The sequence below is a fragment of the Ptychodera flava genome, chromosome 2 (genome assembly GCF_041260155.1).
Source record: "Ptychodera flava strain L36383 chromosome 2, AS_Pfla_20210202, whole genome shotgun sequence".
In the NCBI taxonomy this organism is placed as follows: Eukaryota; Metazoa; Hemichordata; class Enteropneusta; family Ptychoderidae; genus Ptychodera; species Ptychodera flava.
In genome coordinates, this window is record NC_091929.1 from 23700044 (window position 1) to 23727984 (window position 27941).

The 27941-nt window shown below is 36.2% G+C and overlaps 1 protein-coding gene across 1 annotated transcript; it reads right to left on the minus strand.

The window, feature by feature from the left end:
• Positions 1-701: 701 nt before the first annotated feature.
• On the minus strand, positions 702-27713 carry LOC139149493 (uncharacterized). Its single transcript, XM_070721273.1, has 11 exons — positions 27705-27713; positions 24880-24964; positions 24165-24230; positions 22657-22820; positions 14877-14946; positions 11161-11261; positions 10204-10288; positions 9691-9756; positions 9075-9238; positions 3801-4230; positions 702-3185 (listed from the first exon to the last, which is right to left on the minus strand). The coding sequence occupies exons 1-11, from the start codon at positions 27711-27713 to the stop codon at positions 2878-2880; spliced, it is 1548 nt and encodes a 515-aa protein (XP_070577374.1). The 3' UTR covers positions 702-2877.
• Positions 27714-27941: the final 228 nt, after the last annotated feature.

Consider the following 27941-nt stretch of genomic DNA (forward strand, 5'->3'; position numbering starts at 1 on the left):
TATATTCACTTTGTGAAACAATGTAATTTAAACACTTTATTAGAAATCACTAAAATTGACACTTTTCTATGTTATAAAGGATAGTTTCATTTTGACCAGCAATCTATGTCCCCCAGAAATGAATAATTTGAAAAGAAAGCAAGGGTAATTCTTAAACAAGATGTGACACAAAAAACTGCATTCTCTTAAACTTTTCCACATGAGCTAAAAAACTTTACATCTTGCTAAAAATGGAAATACCATAAATGTTCACAAAGATATTTACTATGATATGAAAAACTTGCAAAAAGCATCTTTAAAATACTTTTTCCTATCCTACATGTATTTACACATATTGCTGTAAGTGTTGTGATACAATGAACACTTGTGACCTGTTCCGTTTACAAAGGTGTTCAGATTACAGAGGTGTTCAGATTACAGAAATGTTTCTCTAACCTATTTTCAACAAATCCTTTGAAAAAGTTTACAGAATGAAAAAGAGACATAATTGACTTGAGATAAGCCTCCTGGAAGGTGAATACAAGTGTTAAGAGTGCCTAAAAGACATCCCCAAAATATTGGGCCAACTTGCAGTGATTTGGAAGCTGTTATCCAATTGGTTGGCAGAATCTTACTGTTATAATTGAATAATACAAATAGACACCCATAGTTGATGTGAATAGTGACAATTGACCAATCAGATACAAGCTTCCGAACACGTTGCACACCACCCAAAAATATTCAATAAACTGTATACAGGGTTCGAAATACCCGGTGGTCATGCGTCAAAAGACCACCAATTATCTCATTTGGACCACCAGATTCTATTTTGGGTGGTCAATCTTGACCACCAAGTTTTTGGAGGTCACAATAGTGCACTGCAGAGCTGTAAATCTTACATGCCTCTCACAGTTTATTGCTAGGAGTATCCAGAAACAATATATTGTCCTCAGAGATAGATATTTTAGCAGTTATGTAGTACACGTCTTGTCTGTTCAATCACAGTCCCTCCATTGTGGTTCAATGTCAGTCCTTCAACCCCACTCCACTACTCAACTGAGTGTTCCTTTGGATAGACAATGTCTCTCTTTGTTTTACTGTTTACTGCTATGATTATTGTGATAAAATCTGCAAACGTTGAATAACATCTCCCAGCAAATTTCGTTTAGTCATTAAAGTGACACATACAAAACTTCATAATAGTCCAAAAAATGCAATAATTGTCATGTTATCAGCAGTAATTGTCATTTCTTTATTACACAGTAATTCTGTCAAAACTTAAAATCTGTAACTCAAGTCCTTTGCATATAACCAGTCAGTCAGTCACTCATGCAGTAGTCAAGTTGATCTGTAAATGACTGAAAATTTTCCAGTGGATTTACTGGGCATCCAACATACATGTAAACCAACTTAACATGTGTAGCAGCATGGTGAAATGGTTCCAAAACAGCATGTACAGCCCACTATTCACCCCCATGGACCCCAACCTCCACAAGAATTACACTCTGATATGACTAATTTTTTTGACCACCAAATTTTGCAATTGACCACCAAAATTTGAATCTGGTGGTCAAACTTGACCACCAAACAAAAAAATAAATTTCGAACCCTGGTATAAATTTGTCTCCTTCAATATTTAGGCTTCCCTGGTGACACAATCATAATGAACATCAAAACTGACATGATTGAGGATTCTATAAACTAAAGCATCGAGAAACCAACAAACCAGAAATACATTGGAAAACATCCAATTTTAACCACATCTATGTTCAGAATAAAACTTACAAGTTTCAAGAAGCATATTTGAGAGAAAATGATTACAAAATCAGATATTGATGATTCTCCATAAAAGACACACTAGCAGGCAGATATGCTGAGATATAAATATCAGAATTCTACGACACCAAACAGTCAGTTGCCATTCATCTACAGTTGTAGGTCATATTTTCACATTATTCCCTTGAGGGGTACTATGGAGGGTTTTCTGACAGAAGTCTGCACTGTTTCACATGTCAGTGTTTGTAATACTCCTCGTCAAAGAAAAACTGATGTTTTGGTTGAGGGATAAACCAACCAATGTGGAAAATAGTTCAGTACTATGTATGGTATTTGTACTACATGCTACAGTACCAACAATAGATTACACTCCAGTAACTTTGAGTCACGACTGGACAAAAGATATGACAACAGATCTTGCAAGCTTCAAGTTCATCATTGTTCACATATGTTCCTTCCACAGTTGCATCATTGATGAGTTAAGGCTTCTAATCAGAAGAATAAAATTACTCCTCCAAAGTAGATGTACCGTACATCTTGTTAAATCAGCTGATGCCAACAAAATCTACTGATCACTCCAGATCAAAACTTTGATGGCAAGTTCATTATCACTTGTGCGTGACAGTCTCTATATCTTGCACAGTGCATTATTCAGCGATTTCCCATGGAAACGTCAAACACACCTGGGTTTCACAGGTGTTATAGGAACACACCTGGGTTTCACAGGTGCAATGTGAAATCAACTCCTGCACTTGATACAAGTACAATCCTGTGATTATGTCCTCTTAATGCTGTGGTATGAAGCCCAGTCAGATATTGCGTATTGTTCCAAAGTAATCTTTTACTTCATGAGTAGCTTTGAGGGTGTAACTTCAATTATTACAACAGCTGCAAGATGTGAATATAATTACATTTCTATCGTGATTAATCTTATTTCAATAAGATATTCACATTTTTGTCCACGGCAAGTTGATTCAACAGCATTAATGCACAGTTTTGATGACAGAAAACTTGTCCCATACAGGCCACATCAGAAAGCAATACTGTAGAGTTGACAATGACCACTGGTTCAGTCAGGTGCGCATTCACAAATGTACGTACATAGATGGCGTCCTTCTGTGATCAGCATTGGTACAGATTAATCCGTTTTTCAATAGCCTGCCGACAAATCGGACAATTATGAAGTTGAATTGCACAATCCTTGCAAGTCATGTGCCCACACTGAAAAGCCGTGTCCTTCCTCTCCTCCATGCAAATAGAGCACATCTGAGCTTCTTCGAGTTCCCGCGTTTTCGCTCGCAGGGTCAGGAGTTCGATTTCTTTCTTCGCCTGGGCTAGCTGTTCCTGTAAAAGTCTAGCCTCGTCTGGCCTGGGTGGTAGCGGTTGTCGTACAGTTGGAAGGGTACTTCCAGCAACAGGCTGTCCTGGAACTGAAATACAGAGTATCAGAGATCAGATAACATTTTTCAAAATTTTGAAAATTAATTGAATAAGATTGTCATTTCAAATTCAATTTGCATTTTCTGTTTTCTTTTACTGGACACAAGATGCCATGGAGCAGGTTTAGAAATTCCGAGAGTTCTGTACATAGATGTGCTAGGAAGTTGGTTTAGAATTGCATGTGTGTATATGTGCATGTATTGTGTGTCGTCGTGTGTGTGTTTGCGCACGTGTGTGTGTGGATACAGAGAGACAGACACACAAAATAAATACCACCAGCATTTTCAACATAGAACAATGCATGAATATATATTTGCATCACTGTTGTGCAATTTGCTGATTTTTCTTGCATGATTTTATAAAGATAGGATTCCCAATAGCATCATGAAAAATTTTGTCACTCTATCAGGATATTAAAATCCTGATGATGTCAAGTCAGAAATAGAACAGAGTCAGTTTCAGTCGCATGATGACTGTGTGGCTTCTACATCATGAACAAGTTACAATCGGACCCTATGGTGTACACAATGTTCAATCAATAATGGGGCATATGTGATAATGACTCATCGGCACAAGCACAAAACAAAGAATTCATGTCTGCTTACCAGGTGGAAGGGGTCGGTTGGCCATACCCCTTGTTTGTGGAGTCGGTGGCAGAGGTGGTCGATGCTCTGGAGGCGTGTCTGTGCCATCTCCCAGGTTATAATACGAGACCGGTGCATCCTTTCGCACAGCATGCATGGGCATGTAATGCGAGGGTTGTGTTGGTTCAAGTGGCGTGTACACGCTTTGCTGCGTCGAAGGCAAGACATAGTTAGACTCTTGAGGTACTGGAGGCTGCGATGGACTGCTCACGGGCCAAGACGATGGAGTCATGTAGTAAGGCGTATTACTGGGTCTCCTTGTGTCGATGGTGCTCATGGCAGGATTGGTGGGCGGGTTGGTCTGGGAGCCTCCAGCTTTCGAATAAATAGGGCAGTCTTTGCCAAACTCTATTGCAATGACTTGTAACAATCCATGAAGGTCATTATTTGGCTGCAATATGAGAACAGATAGTCACATGGTTTCACAGCGAGTATGGTTACAGGACAGTCTTTGCCGAACTCTATTGAAATGACTTGCAACAATCTACATCTATGGAGGTCATTATTTGGTTGCAATACGAGAACAGACAGTCACATGGTTTCACAGAGATTATAGTTATAAGACCGTCTTTGCCGCACTCTATTGCAATGACCTGTACCAATCTATAAAGGTCAATGATTGGTTGCAATACGACCACATGATAATCACATGATTTCATGGTCATTATAATTAGGCTAATTAAATGAACAGAATTAATAAGCACTATGAACTTCATCAAACTGATGAAGAACACTCATATTTCCGTGTCTAGAAGCTCATGTTACTTTGGAGTACCATAAACCAAAAACACCTTCCAGCTTGGCACGTTTGAAATTTGAATACATCTCAATTTCCATGAGGAAGTTAACTTGTACATTTATAACTTTATAACCTGTTAACCTCCAATTCTCTGTAAACAGGTCCACAATAACCATTGACACTGAGAACTGATATAAACCAAACCATGACAGTGAAAGCAGTAAACAAGAAGGAACCTAACAAATAACATTGGATGTTTCTAAAAGAGGAATGTGCAATTTCTTTCAATAGCTTTAACCCTTTTACCATCATGGTTTGGTCCAAACCTATTGTTTCAATGGTAATTGTGGAGCTTTTTACACAGTACTGGGGTGAACAGGTTAGAATTCAACAGAAAATCAGTTGATTTCAAATCATGAATTAGACAATTACCCCCCCCCCCCCGGTATATAAGCACAGTATGATATGAGTACCACATTGAGGAATAACATTGGATATCCCTTTCAGATTTAGGGTCTGCTATGAAAGGAAAATTAAGGGAAGTATTCGCCTCACATCATACAACATTCGTCTGTGAGTAGCTCAGAAGTCAAGTCCCTTTATCCATTAAATATTATAGTGTTTCTAACCTTTGTACCCAGAGAATTACCGTACATGTCCCTACCAGCTGTACATGAAAGTTAGACTCATGTTGACGTCTTTCATTTATCTACCGTAATTGTCTCAAAACGGACGAACTACAAGCAGACGTACAAGCTCGTACGAGCAAATTACGAGTGACGTAATGTGCCGCAATTTCACCGTACAAGTGACGTAATGTCAGTATTTCTCTATAGCCTGTCTGTGTTCAGCGTACTTTTGCGAGTGACATATCGAAATACATGGCTGTGTGATCGAAAAAAATCTCGTTGTAATTTGAAGGAATATGGCAGGTTTAATGTAAAAAAAACTTCAAGAAAAAACAACGCAACAGTTATTACAGCTACACCGGCGGTAGGTTCATATCCAGAGCCCCGTACGCTCTACCGCCGTCGCTTGAAAACAATCTCATAAACCAAGCAATATGGGCAGCTGTGTATGGACAGCTTGATGCTTGACTTCCGGAGAAGGCGAGCTGTCACGTTCAAGTTCAGGATTATTTGTCGATCAAATTTCAGTAAATTTACCTTACCTAGATGTAATCTTGTCTATAGGCTTAAATTTCGCCGAAGTTTGACAAAATGACCTCGATTTTACAGGTTCATATTCGAAAGTTTTGAGTTTTGAGTGCAGACAGACAAGTTTTGAGGCAACATGGCTGCGACCCCAAGTGAAAATGTGTTCGCGATAAAATCTTCCTATATTTTTTTCAGAATTTCGACAAAATCAATGCTTCTTACATCTTTTGTAAACTATTAAAATAAAAATGTGATGTGCCATGTCTCCAGATTTCTAAAAATATCGATCAACGGAACATGAGCAGGCCCGCACAGCTGTTCCTGAGGTTATTGCAAACGTATGCATAAATTAGCTGGCAGGCATGCAGCGTGTGAAACATAGCTTGGAGTCGACAGCACCGCGCTTGTGTGGGACAGCGGCGTGTACAATTATTTAAGGCTTGGAAGTGCAAGGGTTTATCATCTTTATTCGAAAGAAAGAGGAGAAAAGCTGAGAAAATGTATAACTTAGTCTCCCTACTGCGGAGAAATGCAGCTGTGGTCATTTGCATAATAATAGTCTCCTTGCGGCAATTTTCAACATGACGTAGTTGAGTCCAGACAAATGTGCGTATAGAAGCCGCACGGATTTTGGAGTTCAAGATTGGAGGGCGTCTATAAATAGTTCCTAATACAAACCGCAGCTTCACTTATGAATTTTACGGCCTAATGTCAAAATATTGCTGTGTATGATAAACCAGCATTGTACCGTAAGTCACTCGTATTTTGAAAGTATGGGTACAATACGTCACTCGTTCTGTGAAAGTACGAGGCCGTACTTCTGCTCGTACAATGTCAGTTGTGAGACAATTACATACCTCCGTCTTTCAAAGAAAATGTACTTTGAGTTCAAAATACGCCAATTTTATTCATATTGGTACTTTATTTGATATGAAAAGTAGTTTGTGTTGTTTGACTTCTTGAAACATGCAGAAATACTTGTAAACTGTGCATAACCTCAATTGCGCTTGCAGCTAGGCAAGATAAACCATTCAGCGAAGCATTTTACAGTCTGTATCAAAAAATCAAGTTAGTGTACAACTCTCATCATGTATGGCTGAACATAAACTGTTACATGGATGTGAAGTTTGGACCTGATGCAAGCTTTTGCAATGGAATCTTAATTGTTGGCGCCTTTCATGTAGATACGGATAACAGCTTTCCCTTACATTGTAACAGTGTTTGTTTGCCATAGGAAAGCAAGTCAGAATAGGAAAAATCCATTTTGTCCGGCGGTCACAATGGAAGTCAGCTGTGTGCATTCAGCCAAGGTGTAATTTTTGACAATTTTACAGTTATTTACAGACTTCATCTTGAATGCTGATTAACTCTATGCAAGTATTCTGTTTTCTTGATATCACAAAAAGGTCAAAAAAGAGCAACTTTGTCCCTCCCATGTCCCCCTCTTCAAGAGAAACAAGTCATTGTTGATGACACAGTCCCCACTTGTTAATGGGTACTTTGATTACAGGTCCTCAGAGAGGATAGAGTCCTCTTCATTAGGTCTGTGATAAAAATACTTTTGAATAAATTCGCTTGATACATGTCTGAGTTGCAGTTCAAGACATGAAAAAATCGTAATAAAATTGCCACACGGTGGCCATATTGGATCGTATCCCAAACAAATCAATGTGCATATGTATGACATAGGTGAATGTCCTTGTACCAACTTGGATTAAAATCGGTTGAGATATGCCTGAGTTATGGCTTTGTACATGAAAAAAATCATAACAAAATGGCCGCACATGTGCATATGTATGACATAGGTGAATGTCCTTGTACCAACTTGGATTAAAATCGGTTGAGATATGCCTGAGTTATGGCTTGTACATGAAAAAAATCATAACAAAATGGCCGCACAGCAGCCATATTGGATTGTATCACAAAACAAATTAAGATGCATATATATGACATTGGTCAATGTCCTTGTACCAACTTTGAATAAATTCGCTTGATACATGTCTGAGTTATGGTTCTGGACATGAAAAAAATCATAACAAAATGGCCGCACAGCAGCCATATTGGATTGTATCACAAAACAAATTAAGGTGCATATATATGACATTGGTCAATGTCCTTGTACCAACTTTGAATAAATTCGTTTGATACATGTCTGAGTTATGGTTCTGGACATGAAAAAACGTAATAAAATGGCCACACAGCAGCCATATTGGATTGTATCACAAAACAAATTAAGGTGCATATATATGACATTGGTCAATGTCCTTGTACCAACTTTGAATAAATTCGCTTGATACATGTCTGAGTTATGGTTCTGGACATGAAAAAACGTAATAAAATGGCCACACAGCGGCCATATTGGATCGTATCACAAAACAAATCAATGTGCATAGCTATGACATTGGTCAATGTCCTTGTACCAACTTTGAATAAAATCTGTTGGAACATGCCTGAGTAATGATTCTGTACATGAAAAAATCATAATAAAATGGCTGCCTGGCGGCCATATTGGATTTTATCACAAAACAAATTGACGTGCATATGTATGACATACGTCAATGTCCTTGTACCAAGTTTGAATAAAATCGGTTTTGATATCTTGACGGGTGCGGCTAGCTGGCAGGGTACGCTTACCCATTCCGGACACCTGGTACCACCACTATTTCGTGGTTCAAGATGGCCCCATTGCCTTTGTCATCATATATATGTTCCTTGGACCTGGTAAATTTCATAGTTTACCTTGAATGATAACGATTATTGGACCTGATTTGATGTCTAATGCCTGAGTTATGGCTCTGTACATGAAAAATCGTAACAAAATGGCCGCACGGCGGCCATATTGGATCGTATCACAAAAAAATTGACGTGCATATCTATGACATTGGTCAATGTCCTTGTACCAACTTTGAATAAAATCAGTTGAAACATGCCTGAGTTATGGCTCTGTACATGACAAAATCGTAATAAAATGGCCGCCTGGCAGCCATATTGGATCGTACCACAAAACAAATCGACGTGCATCTGTATGACATATGAAGTAATCCTTGTACCAAGTTTGAATGAAATCGCTCCAGGCATCTCTGAGATATCTGCGTGAATGGACGGACGCACGCACGCACGCACGGACGCACGCACTGACGCACGCACGCACGCACGGACATGACCAAACCTATAAGTCCCCCCGGACGGTGTCCGTGGGGACTAATAACTGCCAGACAGTCTATTTTATAGCTATTCAGTCCTGATTCCTTAAAATACCCATGGCACAATATGACTCTCTTTACATTTAAAAAAACAGAAGCTGTTTAGAAAATAGAACAAGCATACAAAGTTACTTACATGTTTCCAATTCTGTAAATACGGAAGCATTATTTTGCCAGCTGGGTCTACAACTGGGCTAGCTTTGATGGCCATGTCATGTGTTGGCCTGACAAAGCACAAAGGACGACTTTCTGGATAGTCTCTGAGGATCCAGATACATACAGGAATATTGTAATTGTTTCCTATAAGAAAAATAAAGTTGTCATTAAGCTGCATTGGTATCTATCTATCTGTCTGTCTGTCTGTCTGTCTGTCTGTCTGTCTATCTATCTATCTATCTATCTATCTATCTATCTATCTATCTATCTATATATATATGGCAAATTAAGTTTTCACCATCCTGTAGAAATTGTAAAAAGAATTTTTTCAAGGGATAGTTAACACAGTGTATGGTATATGGAGTAATTTTGAATATCAAACATTGGTAAATTTAAAGCAATTCGCTACTTTTTATCTCAATGTGCACAGTGTAGTGAGCCCTTATTATTATTCTTGATAATGAAAGCAAATGGTTGAAAGTTTAATTTAGAAAAGTTGGAGCAAAGGTTTAAACTTTCTGTTTCAAGGTATAATATACCGGTATATCATATGGACTGACAGAATCTATGACAAATTCACAAAAAACCTAGCTTACCTTGATAACTGATAACTATGGTTCCTGATAGATTCAATGTTTTCTTCATTTTACCTTCTCCGTCATCTGGTTCATGTAAAATGAAAATGAAAAAAGATAAATTCTTTCTGATATAGCTTGCATAATTCTATTTAATGACTCAAGTTTGCCATTTTTAACCCCCTCAAACCTGAATTTCTGGTAACTTATCTGAATTGCACCTACCAGTACATATACCTGTACAAGGGGTTAGGTCAAATGTTCAGTAATTTTTGTCAGATTCATGAAAATATCATTTACATGTAGCAAGCAGTGAAAATCAAAAACATAACTAATCAAAGAGAAAATTAGGTCATCAAGTTCTACTTTGACTTTCCGATAGTTAGTATAATCACAAACTATATCATGATAAATACCATCAATAAAATTGTTGCCACAAATATAGTGTCATTCCTTATGTTGAACTTCTGATAACTATGCTTTGCCCTACTACCATTTTGAATGCTGCATTGTGGGAATTCAAGTAATCCTTACCCCAGTCATCCTGCTGTGGTTTGAGAAACCTGTGATCAGCCAATGCTTCAAAAACATCTCTTTTCACATCATCTTTGAATTTGTACTGTAAATCAGAAAAAAAAGTCCAAATACAATTTGTTAAGGGGCAAGTACTTTTAATTAAAGGGACACTGGTTGTAATTTAGAATAATACCTGCACGCTGTGTTGAAGTGACTACTTGCTATTTCAACAAGATTTTGAGAGTAAAATAAGAAACAGAATTTTACAATAATTACAGCTACCGAAGCTTCCATAGGATTACATTAACCCTTTGAGTGCTGTAATTTTCTCCGCCAAAATTTTAGTCCAAAACTTACCAATTTTTATGAATTTTTCAGTAATTTTTTGATTATTTTGGACCAAATTGACATCAAATTTCATTGGCTACTGTTTTTTCTAAAAAATTTGGCAAAAATCTGAGAAAAATTGACTAGGGTTAAATTTTATAAAGGGGACAAAAATAGACTTTGGCGCTCAAAGGATTAATAACTGGTAACATGGTCGGTTTTTAACATACTGGTTGTGACCAAGGTCTCATAATAAGAATGCTTCTGTCTGGATTTTTCATGGTTGTAAAAAAAATTAATTATAAAAAACATTCATGATACTGAATGAATCCAAACAGCTTTGTACATGTATGTTCAGTGACTTGCCTTGTATGTTTCAAACCAAATATTGCCAACCTGACCAACAACGACACTTGCAGCTATTGGCTTTTTCCTGGCTATTTCCTTGTACACAATGCTGCAGGCCACCGTGCCTTTTTACAAAACGGGAAAATCAAAGTCTAACCAGAGAATGTGGTCAAGTAGGAAGCATGTCAAGTTTTGTTTGCTTTAATAAACGCTTGCTGCCATGTTTTTAAATTCTTCAGCGACACAATGAAATAAAGGTCTTGAACGAATTGACGTCATAAATCACATATGACAACTTACCTTGCTGACTGCTTTGTGTAGAAACTGCTTACAGCTTTCAGCATGGGCGATGTACGGTTGATCTGAAGTACTATAATCACTCGTGGAGGAATCTAACGAAGCTGTGGGACAAAATTACACATACTGTAAATATTACAGCTACACAGGCCTTGTTTCACTCAAAGCAAAATATATGAACATTACATAAATATATATTACATATATGCTACTTATAAGTAGCATATATTTTCCTCTGTTGCGTTTCTAGCCAGACGAATGCGCAAATACCGGTACTACATGTAGTTGACTATACTGGGACATATTGTTTCCATGCTGGGCAACACAGAGACATGCAAACTATACTCAGTTACACCCACCTCAATGACACATGCCCCTCACTGGCTGCCAGAAATTTTAACCCTTTGAGCGCCAACATCAATTTTTGTCACCTTTGTAAAATGAAACTCACACAATTTTTTTCACATTTTCTCAGAAAGAATGATAACAAGTCATCGTTGATGATACAGTCCCCACTTGTTAATAGGTACTTTGATTACAGGCGCTCTGAGAGGATAGAGTCCTCTTCATTAGGTCTGTGATAAAAATACTTTTGAATAAATTCGCTTGATACATGTCTGAGTTGTAGTACAGGACATGAAAAATGGTAATAAAATGGCCACATGGTGGCCATATTGGATCGTATCACAAAACAAATCAATGTGCATATGTATGACTTAGGTCAATGTCCTTGTACCAATTTTGATTAAAATAGGTTGAGATATGCCTGAGTTATGGCTTTGTACATGAAAATATCATAACAAAATGGCCGCACAGCAGCCTATTGAATCGTATCACAACACAAATTAACGTGCATATGTATGACATTGGTCAATCTCCTTTTACCAACTTTGAATAAAATCGCTTGTTACATGTCTGAGTTATGGTTCTGGACATGAAAAAACGTAATAAAATGGCCACAAGGCGGCCATATTGGATCGTATTACAAAACAAATCAATGTGCATGTGTATGACATAGGTCAATGTCCTTGAACCAACTTTTGATAAAATCAGTTGAGATATGCCTGAGTTATGGTTCTGGACATGAAAAAACGTAATAAAATGGCCACACGGCGGCCATATTGGATTGTATCACAAAACAAATTAATGTGCATGGCTATGACATTGATCAATGTCCTTGTACCAACTTTGAATAAAATCTGTTGAAACATGCCTGAGTAATGGCTCTGTACATGAAAAAATCATAATAAAATGGCCGCCTGGCGGCCATATTGGATCGTATCACAAAACAATTTACGTGTAAATGTATGACATAGGTCAATGTCCTTGTACCAACTTTGAATAAAATCAGTTGAGATATGCCTGGGTTATGGCTCTGTACATGAAAAAATCATAACAAAATGGCCGGACGGCAGCCATATTGGATTGTATCACAAAAAAATTAAAGTGCATATCTATGACATTGGTCAATGTCCTTGTATCAACTTTGAATAAAATCAGTTGAAACATGCCTGAGTTATTGCTCTGTACATGAAAAAATCATAATAAAATGGCCGCCTGGCAGCCATATTGGATCGTATCAGGAAACAAATCGACGTGCATCTGTATGACATATGATGTAATCCTTGTACTAAGTTTGAATGAAATCGCTGCAGGCGTCTCTGAGATATCTGCGTGAACGGACGCACGCACGCACGCACTCACGCACGGACGCACGCACGCACGGACATGACCAAACCTATAAGTCCCCCGGACGATGTCCGTGGGGACTAAAAAACTGAAGTCAATGTGATATCATGTCAATTCAGTCCAAATCTATCACAAAAATTACAGAAAAATATACAAAAATTTACAAAATGTTGCACTGAAATTTTGGAGGGAAAAATATGGCACCCAAAGGGTTAAGCTACGGGTATATTTTCTCCACATATGTTTGAGTGGAAACTATACAGTCAACCACTTGGTTCATAATTCCTTAGAATAAAAGTCACTTTTACACTTACTTGTTTAGTCTGAAGAGGAGGTAATTTATTACTTCGATATAGTTCATAAATTTGTCTCCTCTGAAGACTAAACAAGTGTACAGGTGTCAGGCTGGCTGACAGGACATTTTTGATGAAAATAGATGTACATCCGTATTTGTACACAGTAACTTTCAACAGTTGTATTTAGTTATTTACTGATGTCACATGCTGGCTGATGGATTGTAAGGAAGAATGCACACCAGGGACATATATTCAGACTCCCAAACTTTCAATACTTTTTTGGTCGACGACTTGTTTGGAGCTTATTTTGAAGCTCATGGAGTACATAAAGCTTACACTGCCTTGTTGCTGTGTAAATCACAACCTTAATTTTTCCCATAGAGTTAATGCAGTTATAGCGGTAAAGGCTTTTTTTGCACCAATTCTTTTCTCAGAGTTAATGTCAAGTTTCAAGTGTTAGAATCAAGATATTTAGTTCAAATTTTCAGGATAACTCCCTTAGTTAATACTTTCTCCAAAGAATATAAAAATTGTATATTTGTAGCCATGATTTTGAAATATGACACCAATCAATATTAAAATTTAATTTTTCATATTTTTTTACATCTTTGAATTTAATAATAAATTAATATTACCAAATTAGTTATAAATATGTTGACACTATTAATTGTAAGATTTGTACGGCAGGATTTGTAAATAAAATTTGTTTTATGATTTTACATGGGTTTACATATCAAAAAATTATTAAAAATTCTTTCAAATTTCAAAATGTGATTTTTTCAAAAGTACTTCAAATACACGGAAATTGTGCCATACAAATCTTATCTGTAACCTTGTAATAGGCTGTAAAAATTCCATGTCCATATCTCATTTCAAAGGTTGGATTTAATTGGTATAAAATTATGTAGGAAAACTGTTATTCTGTCAAAATTGTTGAAAACAACCATATTTGCACCCCTCTTTTGAAGTCAAACAGCAGTCTTTTTGGTTAATCTCACTTTTGACACCTCTTTGACACTCAAAGAATCTAAAAATGCATTTATAATAGCAGTCACGCATTCTGAATGCAAGCACTGCCTTGTCAAACTTTCCTGAAAAACAGTAAAAAACGACTTTCCCTTTTCAAACATTTTTTTAAAAGCTAGGGGACCTCTACCATAGTTAATACACTAAGGACTCCCCAACTTCCTCTTATTTGGTCAGTTTTTCAGAAGTTTCAACGGGCTATAACTCTGCAATGCTTATGACCTCAAATGTCTATTTTTTTTTTATTCCACAGAGAATGTTGACTACTTTTATGTTTTAATAGTTTTATTGAAGTTTATAACTGACGCTCTAGCCTTTACCGCTACCTTAACGCAGTTATAGCGACCATTTTATACTTCAGGTATCAGTAATCAATGTGTAATTTGTTTCTATAGCACCAAATTTTGAACAGTAAACCCCGATTTTTTCAATTTCAAAAGGGCATGGTTTAAATTTTTCAAACAGAAATTTGAGCAAAAGTTTCTCTTCCAGTTTTGAGGCACTTAACTACCTTAATGAGCTTCAAAATTCCACAGTGAGAGGGTGAAAAGATTTTGAATCATGGTGACCTATGACTTGGAGCAGAGATTTTCATCCAAGACTCCAAGAGGTTTAAAGGTTAAACAATGCAATATGGAGATCAGCTTGTATGTATATGTACACAAGTAATACTACATTTGAATTTTGTACAATATTATGAAGACGTACAAGTTGATGCAAGACTCAGACTGGATCCCTTCGGACTGGAGTTGTTGTCATGTTTCGGTAGCCGCCATCGCTTCTCGCAAAGACCGGCATCTTCTCACTGAAGGCTGTAATAATAACACTCAGTAGACCTGGCGTATCAAAGTTAGGCTGTAAAATGGAAGAAAGTAATATAGATATTATAACCATGCTACTGAAGATATTTCAACATTGATTGATAAATAAGTAGAAAATCTGTCAGCCAAAAATTACATGAAAACTGAAATTCAGTGAGTGGCCTCTAGCCTAGGCAAAAACTTAGATATTAAAAAAATTCCATACGCCAGTTATTACATCTAGGAGTCCAACTTCTTCTGATATAAACATTAGATAAAAATGATGAGAAAAGTGGGCATTAGTGTAGAAATATTGAAAGTCATCTGTTTAAACAGCAATTGAGGTAGTTTCTTCACTTTTTGTACCAGTATACATGTATGTGTGAAGTATGTATGTATGCAGTATTATATCATGCCAGTATATTGATGGCGCAAATACAGCGATCTGATTGGTTGAGACACGAAAAGAACCGTGGTATATAGGCGATATCCTACGGCTGGCATACACGCGAGCTCTCAGCTTGAGCAAAAATCTGTTGTTGTCGTTCCTCGCCAGAATTTCAATATCCTGTTATGATATAATAGCAATAAATCACACCCAGCAACGGTGTACCACTCGATTTGACCAGTTCACTCTATACATGTATACCGGTATGCACTTGCTATCGCTCGTGCATATACCTTTATGTCATGAACTGGTCAAAATCTCATGGTATACCGTCGCTGGGTGTGCTTTATTGCATAACTATACCATATGTATGTATATGTACCATACACTTGACATGTTCTTTTAGCCTATGTACAAGTGCTGACAATATTATAACAATATCATACGTACCAATGTTACATTAATTATACGTATCAGGATATCATAATTATCTATGATTGTGGTGGATAATGTGACTTAAATTAAGTTAAAGCAGCAATCCTCAATCTCTGGTTCTGACATTAGTTGTGACTACTCACATGTCGCAGTCGTTTGTTATCCTGTGAAAGTTGTGTCATGTACATATATGTAGATCAATTTGTGCAAAGACAGAGCAAAGCTGATAACAATCTTGCCCTTTTAACTGTCAAAATTACAGCTAAATTAGCTCTGACTTTTTTCTTTCATTTTTTCCAATTATTGTTGGGTTTGTGAAGTAGCTGAGTACAGTTTATTGTTCTTCTCCCAAAATCACATCAAAATACCCAGTATTCAACTTGTCAATGCAGCCTGTATCTATGCTATGTCCAATATTGCCAACTGAATTTCATTTCTTACTAAAATTCTAAACATTGTATGCAATATGCATTGTGCCAGCCAAGGTAAGTAATCTGCATTTCAGCAAACTTATGGATGTAGGAGAAGAAAATATATTTGTGTTGCAGTAAAAGATTAATGAAAATATGAAAAAAAAATGAAAATATCATCAAATGTTATAGCTACTGTCTCTTTACCTGCAAGCTTTCCCTAACAAGGATATCACTGTCTAAGTGAATCAGTACATTGCTGTACTGTACATACTGGTACTACAGAACTACATGTTGACACCATTGAATGAAAGCAAAGATTATTATCACCTGTCATTTTAACAGGAAACTGATTCAAAATTGTGACTTTACTTCCTACAGACTATGCCCTACCATATTTGTTCACCACTGCCTACTTTAGGGACTGGTCTTCAGGGATTTACTTTTGTGTCGGACTTCAGACAGGAACAGGAAAGTTCCCTACACAATAGTGGTGGGTATTCCGGGAAAACTGTTTATTTGTCATGAAACAACATTTTGATGAGTGGGACAGTGTGATCCCACTACTTCCTGGATTACAAAGTATATCTGACTGACGTAGACACGGGACCACACAGCTACTGTCTGTGAATATCAACACCTTGCACAGTTGGTTTTAGCAACGTTGAGAAAGTTTATTATATAGTACTAAAAGATAAATTTCTTGAAATTTCAGTCACATGATCATGTTTCTCACCAAGGATCAGCACAACAGCTACATCCTCTTTGGTTAGACAGAAGACAGTGGGCCCACACTGATCAATTTGTAAAATCAACAGAATCCTATGGGGTCCTGTCACTTCACCAACTCATAATAGGCTCCCTAAGAAAACCTTCCTTCATAACAAAGATTGGGCCAAGTATTCTTCAGGTGTACAACTCGAAATGTTATCAAGTGAGGTGTTCACTGAAATCATACACACTCAACAGGGAGATAGGGGTCTAGCTGCTTCATATGCAACAGGATGACCCCCTAAGCAACCCTTGTTGTTTCATGGTGGACATTGGGCCAAATATTCAATAAGTTCACTCCAAAGTTACTCAAAAAACCCACCCTGCTAATATCCTCCTAGAAAAGCAGTATTTTGTATACTGGTGTCTATGTATTTTGTGCCCTGGGCATAAACTCTTGGCCTTTAAATTCAACTGGTTTTCATATCTTGGCCTTTAAATTCAAGCAGTCATTCAATATTGGTTTTATACATTTTTTCTGTGGAAGACAAAAGTCTAATTATGCTAGATCAATATGAATCATACACATCCATTCACGCTGATTCAATGCTGACCAAATGGACGAAGATTAAAGATTTTACCCTGTTTCTTTGCAGACAGTTCGTCTATTCACTTTTCCAATGAAATGCACTGAACCATGTACACAGACAAAGGATGAAAGCCTCAGACAGTGCTCTCATTGTCAAGTAACCAAAACACTTCCTTTCAAGTTTCTAACAAAGAACAAAACTCGACAAACATTATTATTGAGATCAAAACAAATCTGCGGAATCTTCTCGACAACTTTAGAAGAACTCAAACATCGTGACAAAATTCCATGCTTGACAGTCATTGAGAGGGCATTCAACTTCCAAGGTTGAATCGGGTCATTCAGAAGTTGTCACCGAGAATTAGTGACACAGAAGATTTTTATTATAGAAAGTGACAGCATAAAACAGCAGTGGGTGCTTCCATAAAAGTAAACAAGCTGAACAACCTTTGCAGAAGTGAACATAGAGAGAGTCTTGAAAGGAAATACAAGACTAACTTATTTCTACGTATACCGGAGACACTGCCGACTCTTGACATACCGGTGAGAAGAGAGTTCAATGGGTCTGATTTCCTAACAATTGAATTTCTCTGAACATTTTTTATAAGAGGGTTAATACCTTTAGAAACTTTTCAGTCATTGACTTGTAAGAGAGAAAATAGTGAAGTTTACTTCCGTTCAACACAGCCTTTGAAATTAATGTGCGGTTGGAGTCTACCGGTACCACCAATGGTTTTCCGTTTTGGTCTAGCTAAATCCATAACTTAGCGGCCCATTTTTGACGAACACTGTTTACTGTGATGGCTTCAGAAACAGCTTACAGAATAAGTGATAGCTTTCTGACATGAATTGTACACAAGTCCCCAGGTCAGTACATGTATGCTTGAGCTGAAATATTTTCAACATGATGTTTCAGATGGCAATTTTTCTTGCTGGTTAAAATGTAAATTGTGGGTTGATTTCAGTAAAACAAATAAAACCTTTCTTATGCAGTGAATGCACAATATGTGAAGAGCAATTATTTGTGAGTTTACAAAAAGTTCCGACAGGAATATTTTCAACCGGTTATGACTTAAAAATACATGTACAGGTATATGCATATTTTCTCACCCAAGAATTGTTCTATCACTAAGGCAGATTTTGTGAGGAGATCCAAATTTATCTGAATTTGTAAATTTTTTTTATTGGTCACCAAAAGATTTTTTATTTACGTAGGAGTGAAAAGAAAGTCCTAATTTTACTTTTAAGACTTATCATTTAACATAAAGAAATTAGAATGCTTTATTGCCATCCGTAAAACAAACTTACAAAGAAATGGGGAAATTTTTCACGAATGTTCAAAGGCGAAATTTAAAATTTGATGTATTACAGTAATATCCAGCACATTGTTTCAGCTTTTTTCAGTTTTGTAAATGTTCTTTTGACTGAAAAATATTAATAAAAAAAAGAAAAAAATTTACAATATACTGGCTGCGATTTAACAATTTTTTTCATTTGGTCTACCAAGATATTTCTATGTGGTTTACACAGACTGCCCACCATCTTTAAAATAAAACTAAACTCTGCAGTGTAGTGTACCATGTTCAATAGAACACCAGGAATCAACATGCAAACCTCAAATGTAAAGAGATCAGGGCAACGCAAATCTTACTCAGACAGAAGAGAAAAATACCGTCAATGACACTGTACCTCTCTAATGTGTGGCCAGGTCAGGTAATTGGTTGTTGGCATGGAGTTGTTGGTAAATAGTTGATGATGTAGGGGCATGAGGTGGGATATGGACCCAAAGAACCCAAAAGATGATTAAATACATCAATCAAAAAAATTCTAAGCTACAGTATAAACTGCCTAAAGATAGTTCAATGTGGAAAAAAGTTAAACAATTCAGAAATAAGAATTAACAGTCCAAAATAGTAATGACGCACTTCCTTACTGACCTGAGTGCATGTGAAATACACAACCTGGCATCTGTAAATTAAATGTATACCAAGTGATCATTTCCAGTCACTTTTAACTGTTTTTAATGGATTTTCCAAAGAGTCCTGTGGAAATGATGAAAAACGCTTATCTGGTCTTGTGCTTGTATAACCTCATGGCTGATAATTGTCATAGTATTGAAAAAAATTGAAAGTGAAGAAATTACTGTTTTTAATAGGCATATTTTCCTTGAAATACATGACCGTGTAAAGAATATATGCTAAAAGTGTTTAAGAGTAAATTTCTTTTCAAAAAATAATTTAATTTGTGACCAAAGGATTTTTATTCTTTGAGTTTACAAATTCAAACATTGCAATTTGTTCAATCATCTTGTGCAGTGCAAAATTTATAACATAGGGCCAAAGTCCCTGAAGCTACTATAGACATGGATACAAAATTAAGTATTTCCTGACTGTATGAAATTATCTCACTTAGGTCATCCTAGGGACATGTAAACCAAATATTAAAGCTGTCTGACCAGCGGTTTTGAAAGAACAAGCAACTCAACAGTTGACAGAGCTCTGCTGTGTTATGTAGAGAATAACCTTTTGTGACACATGTATTGATGAAGAAGGTGGATATCTTTGATTAACACTGTGAGTTCTGTTGAATAAGTTGAGACAGTACATACTCAGAGAAAGCACACTGAAGAGACAAATGTTTTGAAACTTAAGAAGTTCAAGGTCATCAGAAGCATTATAAGGAATCATGTAACTTTCATTGCACTGTTTACACAGATTGCATAATTGCTATAAATAGCATATGAGGAATCTTACAGCCCAGCTTTACCATAAAAACCCTATCACTTTGACCACTCTTTTAATTGACCACTCTATTTTTTTCCTAAAAAAGTAATTTTATTTTATCCTAAATGGAAATTAGAACTTTCTCTATCTCTATCTCTATCTCTATTGACTATTTTGAGCAATTTCTTTTAGATAACATATAAATGACGGTTCAGAATATGTGAAAGTTGGGATTCAGGAAAGTTGCCTTTACATGTTTTAATCCTCCAAGATGGTAAGCATTTCACTATGAACTGTCAAAAAAAGTTGAACTTTTTGATAATTCTACACTAAAATTATTTTGGCTTTGATGATTTTCCTAATTAATTTAATTATTTAAAATCATATTAATTATTTTTTTCTGGGTGAATTGATAGGGTTTATACAGTACAAGAATTACATACAATGTAAGTCAAATTTTGACCAAAAATGACAAAAAAATTCCTTAAAAATACACATTTGCATATTTCATCACAATTTGAACAAATCTAAGTTGGGTTACCCCTAGGGACCTGTATACCAAATAACAAAGCTGTCTGACCAGCGGTTATGAAGAAGAAGATTTTTTACCAAAAACACCTTTTTTGGCATTAATTTGCCTATTTTCAACAATATCAAAAATTAAAAAAATAGTTTCTCAAAATCATATTTTTCATCTACACAACAAATATCAAATCAGTAAGTACTGCGGTTCTCAAGATATTTGAGTGGACGGACGCCTCACAAACGGACATACATACATACATACATACATACATACATACATACATACATACATACAGACTGACGCCGGACGGATACCCATCCCAATAGCTTCTATAGACTATAGTCTATAGTAGCTAAAAATGACTGAAAAACAAAAAAAAATTGGCAGAATTACAGTCTTTGTGATGTAAAATTATGGGTTGACATCACGATAACTGTTAATCTGTTTGAAGTACTAATATACTATAATTTAAAAAAGAAAAATTCATGCAGAAACGGTAAAATATATTGTCAGCAATGTAGTGTTAATTTTGACTTTACATCAAAATATGCCTTTGCTGGATACCAAATATATAGGGCGAAATATCAGCCATGTTCAGCAAAATCCACACAACAGCATTGATCCTTTTCTAATTTGATTTGATTTGCTTATGTTATCCTTGTATGACAGTCAGTACAATATGGAACTTGAACACAACACAGTGAATAAGTATGCTGTAAATGAAATGGTGTGGCTGCATCCACATGCAGCAATAGGAGTGCCTTTGTCTCTCACCCCTCATTTCCAACCTGTCCCATCCCTGAAAAAATAGTTTGGTCTTACATTTATAATGTTAATAATTTCTGTATTTGTTAAAATGTGTGCATCTCAAAAACTTTTGATCATAAACATTTTCATTGTTTTTTATAGCTGACCAATCAGTTAACCTGTTTATTTTGAATATTTGCGCATTTTTCCTCAGTATTTGACATTTTCTGAATACTTCTTATTCAGTTTGTCATTTTCTAAAAGTTTAAATGCTCCATTGTGTGGTCAAGCTTTCCACAAGCATCAAATGTGGTACTTCATATAGGAGGGTCTGCCTCTAGAGGGCGGGCATCATGAACACTCCTGTGTTTGTTGGTTAATTCCTCCACGTAAACTTCTGATTGTACTGTAAACATTGAACATGGCCGACGTCCGATTTTCCTGTCTAAAACTTTCACTCATTTTCGTTCATATGACTCTGAAACTCCAGAAACGATTGGGAAGAAAGGGTTATCTTGAAATATTGAGGTACTCGCCGATATTTTGCAAAATTAAATGAGAAAAAATGCAAGGAAAATGCCGACAGGCTTACACGATGACAGTTTTCAGACTCGGAGGCATATGATCATCTCTGCAGATTATGCAACAGGCCCAGATCACGTGAGGCCATGAGGGGATATCCACGCAACTCAGTACCAAACACTAGCGCTCACAGAATGAGCAAACACAAAGTGAGTACCCCTAACGTCAGCTCAGTAGTCTGTAATAGATTGTAGTCAACTAAGAACCTTGGAGAAAGGCTTAACACTGTGGCTATGCCGCTAAGTCCCTTTTGATTTTTGTCATAGCTCAAAATCGTTCTCCCACACCTCAACCTGAGCCATGAACACCCCCCAGCAGTTTATGATATGACCCATCACAATAGCATGACGTCAACGGATCTTGACAGACGGAAGTCTTGACAGACGGAAGTTCTTGACAGCAGCATATTGGTTTTCAACTCTAATACCTTCTCTGTCTATAAATAGACACGAGAAGGTAAAAATTGAACTTAAAGAAAAGTTTCAGTGCAAATGTTTACTGGAAAAACACCTCAGTGAAATCTTTCTCCCTACAAATGATGAATTTATCATTGGCAGCAAAGATCTTATGCACTCACCGTGCGCCATTGGTTCAGATACGGTAGATATATTTTACCGGACGTGTCGACATATTGTGACGGTTCAACGTACATGTCATTGGTCGGTTCCACATAGCATATAGGAGCATCTTCCGGATGCGTCCGTTGCAGCCAAATACGGATCGGTACATTGTAATTGTTTCCTGTACAAGGACAAAAGTTACAGAATAAGTTCGATAATAGAAGAACACCTTTTATTATGCTTACTGCTATCATCACATTTTCCCTTTTTTGTATTTCTACAAATCTGACACATCAGTTGTATGGGAGATATTGGAAGCCTTCAAGACGAACTTTGTGCCACAGCTTCATCTGGTATAAGTATTTATCAAGCGTCACCATTACTGTTTCACAAGGGTTTCCTGTACGGTACATCAGTCTAGATTACAGTTGCATTTTAGCAGAACTGGGAACAAAAAACTCTCTCCTATGTGAGTGTGTTATGGTTCAAAACATCAACAGAGACAGAAATTAGTGGCAGTAGGTTTTAAATTACCTATAGATGTTCAAACTATCTTTTCTGTGCAACAGCAACGAGATTTCAAAAAATTCTATATCATTTTGACATCACAATACCAGGATATTCATATTTTCTTCAAGGGTAGATTGTAGATATGATTCCTAGTGATATCTTATTGGTACTTCTATTATTAATATACAAACATTATTGTTTTTTCTGTATTTTTACAAGACTTTTGAAAATCACTCCTGCGGGAATGGCAAAATGAGTGTTTTGTAATCACTGATGAATGATTGAAATTACAAATTAAAATTTCAAAGGATCTGTCAACAAACTGCAGTAATAAATACAGGGCCACAGAATATCTGTTAGAAGCAACAAATGTTACGCCCTTGGTTCTAATTTTGCACTATGTAAAATTCAAGCAATTATTTGTGATTTTACAAGATGTTTTGAAAGGAATATTTTTAAATGTACAAGCACGTAAAGTATGGACACCGATTTTTCATTGGGACTTCTAAGATATTTCTTGCCAATTCTAACAACCCTACAATCACCATAAAAGTCAGCACTATTTTCATAGCTCAGTGCCTAGGGATGGAATAAATTCATAGATGTAACCTTTTTATGGTCCATTGGACAGGAACAATTTTTGTGTGAAAACAGGAAGCCAAAGAATAACCACTGAATCTGTCCATTGTCTAGCTGACAATGAATGCACTGCTATATTCAAACCAGTACACGTCACCTACCCAGTAGATCATTATGACTGGTGCAAATTGTTAAGCTTTTGAACCCTGACCTTGTGGTGACCTTTGACCTCTGCAAAGATTTTATGTGTGAAGGGTGAAAGATACTAAAAGGCACTACAGCCAGGTCATTATAGTTCTACAAGCAATCATCATTGTTCAAAATAACATCTGTAGAGAATCTGTGATGTGTGATTCCACTCAAGTTCATAAGCAATTCCTTGTAACTTTCTTAGAGAAAAGTTTTGAAAACAAATCATGCAAGAAGTCTTGGTTACCTTGGTAACAGACTGCAACAGTTCCATATAAATTCAAAAGAACTTTTTGACTTCCATCGTCATAGGCTGGAACACAAAGAAACAGATAGTGAAGTATAAGAAAGTGTTAGACAAAAACCTTACCCAGCAACAGTATACCATAAGATTTTTACCAGATTATGATACTGGTATAAAGGTGATAGAGAGTATCGAGTGAACTGTTCAAAGCGGAGTGGTATACCAATTGCTGAGGTAGTTTATTGCTATTATATCATAACAGCATATTGAAATTTTTCGCCCTCAGTGGCTGAGCGCTACATATCCAGCCGTTCTACATAATACGATTATAGCATGGACCAATCTGATTAGCTGTATTTGTATCATGGATATACTGGTATAATATAATTAAATTCATAGCAAAAGCAAAACTCACGTCCCTCAGCATACGTACAATGGTTATTAAAAACTAAACATCAAATTGTAGATTCAAAATTACAATGTACATGTGTCTGCATGGACATACATGTAAGTACGGTACACATGTACACACTTCTTTTATTGTATACACAAATACCGCTATTTTGATTTTAAACAGCGAATTTATAAGGACACCATCATAAACAGTATTGTATGTGAGAGTTTGAGCTGAAGGATTGATATATGACAGGCATAATTTTGTAAAGAAATCCTATTTCATAACCATTTTGGATGTTCAAAAGATTACACTTAAACTTACTGTATTTATCTGTGCATATTTTCAAATGTGTGTATCTTGTGAAAACTCGCTCTAAATCTTCAATGACCTTGGCATTGTCTTTGTACTGAAAATAAGAAATGGCAGAAATTTTACAAGTGAAACACAAGACTTATTTCAGAGCACATACACTTATGCATTTAATTACCCTGTCACCACTATGAGTTGACCAAACCCCTTGTTACCAACGTCGAGTGCGGATCTGTTTTACTTGAAATTTTTGAGAGTAAATAATTTTTTCAGATTTTCCCCAAAATTTTGATTTAAAACTGTCAATGTTGAAAAGTGATGTGCATTTGGTCCAAAATTATCAAAAAATTAACAGAAAAATTCATAAAAAATGGTAAAATGTTGCACTAAAATTTTGGCGGGAAATACATTGTATTACAGTACTCAAAGGATTAAAGTCCTTGATGCTGATTTTGGTTCACTATCTGTGATTCATTCATTATAACCAAGTCGTCCATACACCATAATTTCAGCCTTATTCTCATACAGGTTATATAGTTCATAATAACATGACTGAATTCCGTAGAAAGTAGTGAATATTTTATTTTTTATGAACTTGAAAGTTAAAGTATCTTGTATCTTGTAGTTTTTGAAAGTAAATGCAAACACATACAGCAGATGGAGCTTTATACCAGGTAAAAATACATGTACCCATGGTATATGGGGAGGATTCCACACATTTACTGGACTAGTGAATTTCACAAATTTCTCAAACTGGCTCAATTTTTTTTACTTTTTGGTAAAAACATAAATACTGTGTCAGAAAAGAATAGCACAAAAATTTGAATGTAACGAGCAACCGTTAAGGTCAGACTCCACATGACCAAAGTTAGGCATTCTGGGAAATGAATGTTGCACTTGTACAGGGAAGCACACAGTTGGACTTTGTCAATATAATCAATAAAAATCGACTTACACCTACATAATACATTTTTTTCAGATACCGTAATAACACCTGACAAAATAATATTCTTACCCACTCCTATCAAACTCCAAACTCCCACATGAAGAATTTTTTGACCGCTATTCAATTTTCGGTAATAATCTTTGCATGGATTTAAAACTGATTTTTTATTTGATTGATAGTGAAATTCAAACCTTACCAGTAGGATGATATTATCTGAAATACAACACAGTAAACACTACTTTTTTAAAGTCTATGATATACCAATTCAGATATGGTACAGATATGGTAATAATAGTGATGAATTTCACAAAATATGGTTTGATTAAATAGCTGAAACCGCTTAATGGTAATACATTCTACAGGAAAAAATATTCTTTTACTTTGGGTGAATGTGTAAAAAGGTGAATAAAAACAAAACGTTAATGATCAATTCAAGACAAATATTTGAAGTTATTCACGTCAGTGACTCATACCGTAAGCCTTATTACACGAATGATGGCGTACTGATAACGTCATGTGTTGACGAAATGTATGATGTGGAATGACTAAACGCCACGGGTCAAGCCCGTTGATGTTATACCAGTACTGGTAGATTCAGGACCACAATTTATTTTTTCCCTTCACTGTCACAAGTCTATTTAAATCATTAAGAAGACATGCTCACAGAAAGTAAGGCTGCAAATTGGTGCGGGACCACGAAATATTCAATTCAACATGAATTTCTTTAGCCTTGAACTACTGCACTAGCACAGATATAGGAAAGACAACATGTCAAGCAATTTCTGAAGTACAGTATAAAAGACCAAGAATAGAGCTACAGCCAATACACTCTTTATTTTTCACAATCAAGTTTGTTGTCAGATATCCAGTCCCATAGATTTGTTCTTCCCAATTTACCCCTTCTTTTACTAAATAATGGTACAACCCTATAGTTTTCTATGGTGAAGACAGGCTTTTCAACTGAAAAATGGGGACGGATGGTTTGACACATCTCACTGACAATTGTCGTTTCAATACAGCCAAGTTATGAGGTAATTTCAATATCAATAGACAACGGCCAGCACGAGAAAAGACTTTTGTCAGAACAACTATGGTATACCGTTTTGTTTGAGGTAAAATTGTCAAGCAGATACATACTGTACAGTATGTCTTATGACTTGAAATACAAACTTGACAGTGATGGTAGGATTTCTTTTGATGTTTTAATAAAAAGACGTGTTCCATGTTCAATTTATTTCACTGAAAACAAGTCCACCTTGCAGTGGTTTCCATGTCCACCCACATGCTGTGAGTGTAAATGTAATTTGCATATGACCCCTGACAAGGTCAAAAACTGGCTGCCCAGTGCCAAGTCTTCTTGAGAATTAGCCAGCTACATTGTACATTCAAAACATCAGCGTGTGGTTTCAGTACTTCCAACGTAACATTTGACACTCTTTATTTAAGAGTCAAAAAGGAGAAGTATTAACACGTCTTTTCACAGATTTACTGCATAGGTCACTTTCTACCAGTATAAAACAAACATTATTGAGTCATGATACCCGGCAGAAAGTAATTCACCTCAGACATTGATGGATTGAAAACAGTCTAACATGTGCCTTTTCAAATATTTAGTTTAACCCTTTGAGCACTGTAATTTTCTTCCGCCAAAATTTTAGTGCAAAATTTTACCAATTTTTATGAATTTTTCTGTAATTTTTTGATAATTTTGGACCAAATGGACATCACATTTCATTTGCTACCATTTTTTCTCAAAATTTTGGCAAAAATCTGAGAAAAATTGACTGGGGTTTATTTTATAAAGGGGTCAAAAATAGACTTTGGAGCTCAAAGGGTTAATTGGGTCACCTTTAAGTAAAAGGAAGTTTATTTCATCACAGAAAGCATTCACCATAGCCATTGCTGCTTTGAAAGCAATCGAGAATTATGAGATGTGTGTGACTGGTATTTATACTGGCCTGGATTGAAACATAATGCTGTCGGTACCTGCGGTACAGTAAAGCTGACATTTCCTGCCAACTATTTTGGACAGAAACTCACACCAAATATCCTTGTTATTTTCAGTAACTATCAAATGTAGATATCATTTCACAAACACACATCTTGTAATGGGGCAGAGTTGGCATTA